This window comes from Citrus clementina, unplaced genomic scaffold (genome assembly GCF_000493195.1).
Source record: "Citrus clementina cultivar Clemenules unplaced genomic scaffold, Citrus_clementina_v1.0 scaffold_6, whole genome shotgun sequence".
NCBI classification, from domain to species: domain Eukaryota; kingdom Viridiplantae; phylum Streptophyta; class Magnoliopsida; order Sapindales; family Rutaceae; genus Citrus; species Citrus x clementina.
Window position 1 is genome coordinate 25,107,355 of NW_006262139.1, and position 10,748 is coordinate 25,118,102.

The 10,748-nt window shown below is 34.7% G+C and overlaps 3 protein-coding genes across 5 annotated transcripts; 1 reads left to right on the top strand and 2 right to left on the bottom strand.

The window, feature by feature from the left end:
• Positions 1-60: 60 nt before the first annotated feature.
• On the bottom strand, positions 61-3,823 carry LOC18039010 (phosphate transporter PHO1 homolog 9). Of its 2 annotated transcripts, none has more exons than XM_006431143.2 (13): positions 3,184-3,823; positions 2,772-3,060; positions 2,627-2,675; positions 2,459-2,530; positions 2,243-2,372; positions 2,025-2,145; positions 1,685-1,943; positions 1,482-1,586; positions 1,346-1,390; positions 1,068-1,217; positions 675-953; positions 455-594; positions 61-352 (listed from the first exon to the last, which is right to left on the bottom strand). In XM_006431143.2, exons 1-13 carry the CDS (start codon positions 3,743-3,745, stop codon positions 253-255), a joined length of 2,301 nt encoding a protein of 766 aa, XP_006431206.1. In that variant the 5' UTR covers positions 3,746-3,823; the 3' UTR covers positions 61-252. The 2 variants fall into 2 exon arrangements, with proteins under 2 accessions (XP_006431206.1, XP_024037291.1); XM_024181523.1 differs by having other exon boundaries at positions 2,772-3,055; positions 3,184-3,271.
• Positions 3,824-6,772: 2,949 nt separating this feature from the next.
• Positions 6,773-9,301, top strand: LOC18039011 (transmembrane emp24 domain-containing protein p24delta9). Of its 2 annotated transcripts, none has more exons than XM_006431146.2 (4): positions 6,773-7,177; positions 7,553-7,762; positions 8,368-8,444; positions 8,851-8,986. In XM_006431146.2, exons 1-4 carry the CDS (start codon positions 6,962-6,964, stop codon positions 8,891-8,893), a joined length of 546 nt encoding a protein of 181 aa, XP_006431209.1. In that variant the 5' UTR covers positions 6,773-6,961; the 3' UTR covers positions 8,894-8,986. The 2 variants fall into 2 exon arrangements, with proteins under 2 accessions (XP_006431209.1, XP_006431208.1); XM_006431145.2 differs by having other exon boundaries at positions 6,774-7,177; positions 8,870-9,301.
• Positions 9,302-9,729: 428 nt separating this feature from the next.
• Positions 9,730-10,654, bottom strand: LOC112097180 (uncharacterized protein At5g48480-like). The gene has a single exon (XM_024181524.1). The coding sequence runs from the start codon at positions 10,290-10,292 to the stop codon at positions 9,828-9,830; it is 465 nt and encodes a 154-aa protein (XP_024037292.1). The 5' UTR covers positions 10,293-10,654; the 3' UTR covers positions 9,730-9,827.
• Between the last annotated feature and the right edge of the window lie 94 nt (positions 10,655-10,748).

Below are 10,748 nucleotides of genomic sequence, written 5' to 3' on the forward strand. Positions count from 1 at the left end.
TGCAGAACTATCACTTAAGCCACTTAGTTGATGATTTTTTTTTTTTTCATTTTTTGTTTGACTAAACATCATTTGCTATGATGCAAGCATCGTCATTTCTTTGTATCGGTACTAACACATACATTCTCTTTTTTTCTTTTGCGACTTTCTTTATATAACATATCAATCAGCTGGGGTACAAAAAAATCATACATGTGCAGTAAATCTGCACTAAAATGGATCTGTCATATCTTTCTGAGCTGATACGCTTGTTCATGATCCCTTGTTTTCATCATCAGCGTAGTTAAAAGGCAAAGGTACTGACTTGAATGCCCTATACTTCCCCACGTTGTTCAAGTGCTCATTTTCAAGCCTGACCAATCAAAATCGTGAATTTGTCATCATGAAATCGACAATAATACCTCTAGTTTTTCGTTTATTGTTGATGTGAACATACTTTTCCAGTTTCTCTTACCTGAAGAAATTCCAGATGCCACGCCGGATAATCTCCAAGCTAGCAACTACTGCAATTAAGGCTGTTCTATGCAGAAATGGAGCTTCTGTAAAGCCTAGCACTGTCTGCATCCACGCTAGTCTCAGTAGGGTGTTCAACACCTGCAATTCAATCCGAAATTATTGTTCATCATCAAGTAATTACACCATAAAAAGCAGAGGAAACTCACAAGTTTTGTTACCATGGCTATAAAATAAACACTTCTGATTGGTACAATGAGCTTGTCTCTTAACCAAGGGTTTCTTGAATTTCGGTGCAGAAGACCCCAGTCTATGGCAATATCCCAGTATGTATTAGCAATTGTTGCAACTCCTGAACTGGCAGCAGCCACTATCAGCAAAGTTTTCCCAGCTCTTAAGCTATAGATTGTCCTTGTAGCGACAGCAACAATTGTTGATGAGTACTTTAGAGCATTAAGACCATGCACTCTATCTTGCTCTTCGAATAGGCGGCGAAGGCACTAAAATGTAGATCACAGATACTGTAAGAACCATTGCTGCATATGCTTTAATGCAGACTTGAACATGGACAGCTCAGAAATGAACATTGATCTGTTTGAGTAACCATAAAGTACCTGAAGAAACCGGAACCAGTATGGTATGATTGCTATTGCTACATAAAATTTCTGGAAAATTTCACTCTGATTGCAATTATTTGATCTTCTTTTGAAGTCTCCCCATCCATAATAGCAAACGTAGAATTCTAAGCTTCTGAGAGCTTGAACCTGAAATGAAACAACAACGCAGATAATTTTAAAATAAACCAAGCCGGAATCTTCATATGAGCTCAAGATTCTTCGAATATCAGGCAATAAAAATTAGAAGTCAGGCAAGCGTCAGCATGATGTGTAACCTGGCTAGTGAGCTGGTCTGCCAAGAAGAAATCTGGGAGGGTAACCTGAATAACAAAAGAAAATTTTATTTAAAATAAAAAAGCTGAAATATATTCAATTCATTTTAATATCTAGAATTTTTGTAACTCTTGGTACCTTGTAAAGAGGTGTACAAATACAGCGCAACGCACATTGGATAATGAAGAATCTGCTTGAACGGTATATGATATTGAAAGGACAAAATGTTATAAGAGTCACAATCTGCAGCCAAAGAGATGACCAGCCGTTTATGTTCAAATGATAATATTTGTTCATTGTAAATTTTTAATGCATTAAAAGACACTAAAAATAAAACTTACAATGAGTAGACCCAAAGGGACTACTTCGGTTAGAGCTCTGAAGCTTTTTGTGTTTGGGTCCATCTCCATATCCAAATTTGAAAGCGCACAAGAAAATGTAAGGACTGCAAGACCTGAACTGAGAAGAAGGACTTCTCTATAACCCAGTTCTGTTCCTTGCTTGAGGCCAAAAATGAATGAATAATTAACCCGGTAGCGCTTCCAAAAGTATATGTCTCCAGCATACATTAGCATATGCAGGATAATGTATCCGAAAAAGCTGCAAAAAGTATGCGCAAAATTTATCAATCCTTGACTTCATTTTGCTTCTTTCGATGTCTAAGCAATGCAGCATCATCACCTGTAAAGTGGAAATATGTTTTCCATGTACTGAGTTCTTCCAGGACTTTCAAGGATATTCCTTGCATGAATAGCGACAACAATGGCAACAATAAGCGCGAGAGAGAAGCCAAAGAAGGTACCTGCATGAAGGCTTAAAGAAGCTAAGAGTACTCCGATTGGATTTAACAAAATTGATTGATGGAAAAGGATTCTAGTTCTTATTAGAACGAGTTATACCTAAGAAAAATGTAATGGTGTGTCTCTCTCTTTTGGCTTTTGGTCTTAATGTGTGCATTCCTTTTCTGTGATTCCCATTTGCAAAGTGCTTCACAAAAGTAGCTTCTACTCTTTCCATGAGCTTAGTAACCTAAGAAGAAGAACGTAACGCCAAAGTTATTAACAGGAGGGCAATGAATTTACTGACCCCAAAGAGTCTCATTAGTTATAACTAACCTCATCAGAGCTGCCAAGATTAGAATTATCCACCATCTGTAAGTATACCTTTGATGCATTCCTTGAAGTGATCTGCACTGATACCAAAAATTAGCCCAAGTAAACCCAAAAGAAGATAGATATATTTTTTTTAAAAGAAGCTGTTCATTCAAAAAGAAAGATGTGGACCTTGTCATACTTCTTCATGATCTTGGAGAATGCTAATTGATTCAAGAAGCTGTTAAACAGTTAGATATGTTAACTGGATTAAATCACAACCCAAAAGCTTCTAATTGTTGTTAGTTCTAAACAAAACGAAATAGGCCAATTATACCAGTAGCTTTTCAGAAGCCTAAGCTTCTGATAGAACTCAACAAAAGCCCTCGTCATTAGCGCCTCTGCTTTCTTCAGCTCATTTCTGCTGAATGACCTATCTGATTTTGAACTCATGAGTACTCCTTTTAATATCGATACCGGCGTTTCAGGCTCAACATTGAGCTTTACATGATCCAGCACTTCCAATGAAGCTCGGCTAAAGCCGTTCATATCAGCTCTCGTTTTCCCATCAGAGGATCCCTCACTACTCATCTCAAGTTCTTGAATTTTCTCCATATGCAACTGCCCTTCATATTTCATGTCCAAACAGAGAGCATAGCAAAACACAATCGAATTCACACCAGTTTGCCATCGTTAATGAAGAAAAAAAAATGAATGAAAGAAAGAAAGAAAGAAAAGAGCCCCCTTACCTTGTTGCTTGCTGCCGTTGTTGGGATGAATAGAAACTGATGAAGATGGAGAAATGTTAGCTCCTGCTAACATTGGATCGTCAATCTTTATTCTAAGAGCAATCAAAGCATTCATTTGCTTACTCAACTCATCAGCCTCAGCCACAGCTTCCTCAACTTTCTTCTTATAAAAACTAACAACTTTATTGAACTCGTCATCAAGCCTTCTAAAGAACACAACCTCAAACTGGCCTCCTTCGTCAGACGACATCAAAAACATTGTCTGATACTGGTCTCCTTCATCAACTTTAGAACTCACCAAAATTGCTTCATCTTCTTCATGACGATTCTTCCTTGGAGAGTAGCTTCTGTACTTGTTTGTCAGCCCACTGAAGGCTCTATAAAATGATACCTTTCTCTTCAATGACCTCCCTTCTTTTGTTGTTGCTGTCATTGGAGATGCTGTGTGTTTTTGCTTGAAATGTAAGATGTCTTTCAAGATTGTTTTCAGATAATTGTAATCCATGTATGCTTCTCTCCATTCTTGCACCAACTGTGCTTCAAATTCTTTGCCAAACTTCATTTTCTCCAAATGACAAAATCTTCCCCTCACTCAAGATTAATACATATATATATACCAACCCTTACCAACATAATAAAACGGCTGTGCTTCAGCTTTGTTTTGAAAGCACGAAGCCACTTATCGACTTTGCTTCCAAAATTAATCTAATTCCACTCCGCAGCTATTGACATAAAAATTATGTTTTACATTTTATAATATGAAAATTATCAAGCCGTTCATTTCAAAATAAGAATTTGAACTATGTAGTTGATGTCTAATTTAAAACAAACATTCATAGTAGAAAATGACTTCTTGTGTATTTGTTAAAAAGAACTTCGTTTGTTCAACTACTCATTCATTAGTGCTTTCATTTTAATAGATACAAGATATATTTAGGGTCTGCCTAAGTTATATTTAACGTAACTTACGGTCAGCCTTTGTGAGAGAGAGAGAGAGAGAGAGTAGATTTTTTTAACTTTTGAAAATAATCACATTTTGTAAAATCTTACGATAGAATAAGATGTAAATCAATTTTAACTCGATGAAAATATATTGGCTGTTAAAAAAAAGTAAATTAAAAATAAATATTTGAGAAAATATATTATTAAATGAATAATAATAATTATTATTATTATTTTAATTTATTTACTTAAACTGAAGAAATCGTAATTAGAATGAGTTGTATTACCATTTATGTGTTTATTTTGTCTTAGAATAAAAATTAGAATGAGTTAAATTGTAACCAATTGCTATAAAATCCTTAATTAATTTTTATCATAATTATTATTTTATATTTTAATTATTTTTATTGTTATTATTATTCAAAAATTAATTATTAATAATATTATCGTTAATTATTATTATTAAAAATTTAATAAAAAATATTATTAATTATTGTTAATAGATTAATTAATTATAATACTTTTTATTATTGTTATTAATAATAACAATAATCTATTTAAAAAAATATAATTACATTTATGATTATAATAAAATAATAATTATAATTATAATTCATTTAACAATTATTATATTTTTTTAATTAAATGAAGGTTATTTTGAGAATTTAAAATTATGAGGGCGAATTCATACTTTAGGGTTTCAATAAAATAAAATTGAGTATAAGAAGTTAAACGAAAGTTTACAATTTAAAAAGTTTATAATATTCATGAATAAAATATAAATAACATAGAGCATAGGAGGCTAGATGAAATTTCAGAGATTGACCGTAGGTTACATTAAATGTAATTTATTTAGGCGGACCTATATATTTATTGCCCTAATAATTTTGAAAAAAAAAATCATGACACATGTAAAGAATTCGTCTCGGCACACTATAATTATTTAACAGTCACAAATTTTCTTCTTCTTCTTCTTTTTTTTTTTTTTTTTTCCAATTACCACCTCTCTCTCTCTCTCTCTCTCTCTCTCTCTCTATATATATATATATATATATATGTATATAGTAATACCCACTTCCTCCATGATAATGACATATCTTTCAATATTTTAAGTGAGTAAATTGTGATATGGGGCTGAGAATTAATGAAGCGTTTATTGCCTTCAATCACGGCTGTCGATGAATACAACATACACAACCTGTCATTTGAAGTTAATTTTGACCTATTATTATGTTCTGTTGGTACATCAAGTTGAAAAATTTTCTTCGTGCAAAGCAAAAGAAGACTTGTTGGTACATCCAAGTTGAAAGTTTTCTACTTTGGGAGGGAATCTCCCTTTTTCATAGAAACGCGGATGGATGATGCATCAAACACCAAATTGTTCAATATATGATGAAAGATTTTATCATGCGAGTGCTTGATTACAACTTACATATCGAGGATCTTTGTTTATTTTTTATTTTCTACTTTGTATGACGAGACCAAATTAAAGCCAATTATTAGGGTTGTTCGATGTCTCTTCTTCTAGCTTCTAGGCCCGGCCAGCTTGCAATTTCGCGTATAAATTCAGCCAACGGGACCGGTAAGCCCCATTTCAGTACGACTTGTCGTGTATATACAAAGTAAAATAGTGACATGACATTTATGCTATAGTTTAACAAAATACTTGTCGCTCAATCGCTGAAATGTGACATTTTATCTTTTTTTTTTGGTTTGTTATAGATCATAAATGAATTCTGGATTGCATAGGAGTATTGGAAAATTTATTATTATTTCCATTCATGTGGTGCTGAAAGTCGACGCGTTCCATACCCAAAAGATCTGCGGCATATGAATGCTTGATTCAATGTTAGCTTGTCTTATATATTATTATTATTTCTTGATTAATTTGAATAGTCGGTTCAATTATTAAAACAAATTATGGTTTATGCATGCACGTTAATTTACGGTCATGCATTTATGAATATGAGAGTCCACCAAGAGCTTGCCCATTAAAAATTTGAGACAAAACAACCAACTGTAATTGATATTTCTCTCTTTTGTCTAATATGTGTAAATCACCCAAAAAATGATAGTTTCTTCATACACCCACCTGCAAACTTTAATCGGAATAAATGAGCTTTAATATAAACATGGGAATGCATGGGCCTAAACTAAAGGCTTCTAATAGATGCCATTTGAATGTTTCTCCTTGTGCTGCTGCGATTAAACTTAATTGCCCCCGTATAAATGAAAGCTGTATTTTTATTGCCATATTCATTCAAATTGAAACTGCATAATGCACATGCTTTGCTATTTTGTTGGACTTCAACAATCCTAACTTTTGTACTTATGTATACATTATGTGGGTGAATTTAATTACTTATGAATATATCAATGGATGTATCAAATGAATCTCATAAATTCTTGCGAGTCAAAACAAGACTTACGAATTTACAACTCGTTTCACTCATCCAACTTTATCGACGAATATAAATATAATTAATGAAATGGGTCCACAGATCATTTAAGTAGTGTAGCGAGAGAGAGAGGTTGAGCATTCATTGCGTCTACCGGCAGCAGCTTGATGATACCATGTACAGTGCTCAGAAATTATAAGATCACTAAAAATGGGCCGTAGCAAACCCACTTAAAACAGATTGGACAACGGCCCATTTGAGCCGGTTCAATCCATTTGCCTCTTTCTATCAATTTTCAGACAGTATTAAACAAAAACAGGAGGAGGTCTTCTTCACTTTTAAGCAACTTCCAGGATTTTCAACATCTCCGAACTAGTTGATCCAAACCAAAAAAAAACCCCACTTCAAAAAATCAAAATTTGTCCTAGAGGCACAAAATGACCGTGCCAATATCAAATCTTGTAACGAATGTAGTTATAATTCTTGGTTTATTTTCAAAATTTGGAGAATCAATGAGGTTCGATCTGACATCAGGACACACGAAATGCGTATCAGAGGATATAAATCACAATGGAATGACTGTGGGAAAGTACGGTGTTGTTAATCCAAATGAAGGCTACCCTTTGCCTGATACGCACAAGCTCACTGTTAAGGTTTGTGATTGAATCTTCAATGCTTTGTAAGTATTCATCTTTTCGGAAGTTGATGTGAAAAATTTTGCGCTTTTTGGGATGAGTGCATTATTATGAGTCGAAAAATTGAATCCCATCACTTTTAAGCGTGAATATGATTTTAGTAGCAACTTGAAATCTAGAGTACTTGGATGACAAAAGTGGAGCTTAAGTCCAAATGGGTGTGTTTTTGTTAGTGAAAATTTTGTATATGGTGTGAATTATGTGGAGCTTAGCATCCTTGTGAGTGTATGCATGTTCAAAAGCTTTTGATATTTTGTCTCATTTTGGTAATGCTTGAGATTACTGGTTTGGAGAGATTTAATTTAAGCAGATGAGGGGCTTAATATGATATAGGTGACTTCGCCTTATGGGAACAGTTACCACCAGGGGGATCACGTGGAATCGGGTAATTTTGCATTTACTGCAGCTGAAGCTGGTGACTATACTGCTTGCTTTTGGTCACCTGAGCACAACCCACCAGCAACTGTGACAGTTGAATTTGAGTGGAAGACCGGTGTAGTTTCCAAGGATTGGACTAAGGTTGCTAAGAAAGGGCAGGTTGACGTAAGTGACTGTTACAAGCATTTTACTTCTTCTGTTCATTAGTACTTTGCATTTGTCTTGTGGTATCTTTCAAGATGATTTGGTATGCTAAAAACTTTCTTTTAGGTTAATACCAATTATATTCAAGATAGCAAGATCAAGTTGTTTTAATAATACCAAGTAAACTCTTCTTCTTTTAAACTAAAATGATATATAATTTGGTTCTATAAATATGTATTCTGTCAATTAACCATAATGCCATTAAAGTTGCTGGACAAGTCCAAAACTCTATTTACAAGAGAATTTACATTTGTACAAGGCCTGTACTATTTCATTATTGTTGGTGTACGGGTTAGGGTTGCATTTTGTGCTTGTCAATATACAAGAGTTGGTTAAGGAGGGGCATGGTTGGCTTTCTCTTTGTGATAGTTAATGTATGTATGAATAATGTGATCTTTATGTGACTTTCAGCGACGTTATCGTATATTCTTTGGTTTGGTAATTGTTGTTTCCATGTACAAAATTTTTTCTATTTTAAAAAAACAAGATAATTTTATATTCAAACTATCACAAGAGATCTAAACTTTATGATTGTTATTGATGTATGCTTTCATCAATTGTGCTAGATGATGGAACTGGAGCTCAAGAAGTTATTTGATACCGTCTCATCCATTCATGAAGAAATGTTTTATCTTCGTGAGAGGTACGACTTCTTGCACAGAAAGACATTCTAATAACAAGCAGATGTTTGATTCATGGTAAATTATATTTCCATGTGTTTAAATGATGGTCAAGTGATTTAGGGAAATAAATAAAAAAATCTTTCTAATTGAAACATATTTTGTGTAGACACTTGGAGAGAATTTTTTCAGCTCAAGTTCTTCATATTCATCATGATGAACGCTGAATAGAGACAATGACTAGTTCTCCTCAACTAAATGTTGGGGAGGCATTTTGTTTCTTAATTATATTTTCCCATGTTAATACTACCACAGTTTGTTCATCAAAAATCATTTTATTCAAAAGAACTTATCCTAAATTTTTGTTCCGAGCGGCTTTATTGAGGAGCTCCACACTGTTTTTGTTGTATTTGACTTTTTAAAATTTAGTTTTGAATTTTGTGTTAAGGGAGGAAGAAATGCAAGAGCTTAATAAAACAACAAATTCCAGAATGGCGAGTCTTGGATTCATATCGCTTGTTGTTTGCCTATCCGTTGCTGCATTGCAAATATGGCATCTGAAGACCTTCTTTGAGAGGAAGAAGCTCCTCTAGAGTTGCTACCAAAGTTTTCACCACATTTGATCAGTTGATGTGGTTAATACTTGTGTTGAAATGCTGATACTAGAAAATTGGATGCTTACTGCATTTGCAATTGATAATATATACTCTCTTGTTTTGTTGCCGGGAACTATTTTACCAAAAAGGCAACTGCAATGTCATTGGACAGTCTCAAATTGGTTCCCGTGAACTATGTTACCAAAAAGGCAGCTGCAATGCCGTTGGACAAAGTCTCAATTTTGGCTCCCAAGATGCTTGTGCTTGTTTGTTTGTTTAGTTTGAGGCTATTATTTTCAAATCGGGTAATTTTAAAAAACCTCCCCTGAGGTTTGAGGTTGTTGCAAGTAGATGGTCAAAATCGTTTTATTTGTAAAAAACTCCTTGCCATCAGTTAAATTTTCTCTTGACCGGTAGTTGACTTTGAAAAGACAATATTATCCCTGGTGACAGTGAGATCCTTGGCGTGAAAATCACAATTCTATTTTTTGACATTTTTACCCCTACCAATTCTGGATATTTACAACATCGCAAGTAATTATTTTATTCTCTTTAAATTATTAATATTTTCTTAAAATCCTAAAATAATGAAAAATTGAAGAAATAGCAACTACTACCATTCCCATCGTCACCCATTTAATTTTTTTCTTTTCTGAGCCTAGTCGATTTCTTCAAAATTGATAAAAAACAATCTTCATCATGATCAACATTTAGTGCATCATCAAGCCTATAACTATACATTGCCTAACCCAAAGCATTAAAGACGAACGAGAAAAGAGAGTTATGTGATCATAGATCAATATCTAAAGATCAGATCAGGCCACTCTCAAGCTTCCACGTCAGCGCACTTCTAGACCAGAGAGCAAATGAGCCATGTGAAATCACAAGGATCCTTGACCTTTCCCACGCGCCCAGCCGCCCACTACAACCCACGCTGTTGCCTTTAGCAAGCTTACCCTCAGCAGCAACTCCAACACTCACAGCCTTGGCGAGGGTAGCCTCAACGTCATCAATCTCCAAGCAGAGGACGCATCCGATTCCCATATTCTTAACTGCAGAACAATCATCGAAAAAGTCAAGAGACAAGAAATGTGGAGCCGGCAATCTCGAGTTGAGATCCTGTTCAGACTTTCGTTTAGTTTCCATGCTGCGGCTGATCTCCACAGCACCAAATGTTGTCTTGTAGAACTGAATAGCGTTAGTAGCCTTCGATGCTTCCACAAGCAACTGCGGCTTCATCCCCATGAAGTTGGCCGAGGTAGCAGGAGCAGCCATCTTCACCGGTGCAGTTCAGAACATCAGCCATTGACAGAGTCACTGTGCTAAAGGCAATAAAACGGTAAGTCTCTGATAACATTGCAAAATATCAATAACGCCCCCAACTAGCCAAACGGCAACCAAACGAAACAAAAACGTAAGGGATCTTTTACAAATAAAATAATTTTGACCATCTAATTACAACAACCTCAAACCTCAGGGGAGGGTTTTAAAAATTACCCTTTTCAAATCAAATGTTGGCCTTGACCCTCGTGGGTACCAACACTTTACCAGGTAATTTGATTGAAATCAATCAATTTCACATCATAGTGGGATCAGATCCGTATTGGGTTGTTGTCTGTGATGGATCCACAATATTGTACTTTTAGTACAATTATATTGCCGCAAAGTCCAATCAAGAACAAAATGTCAGTCGGCATAGCTCCAACAAAAGATAGAGAGCACTCGCAAATT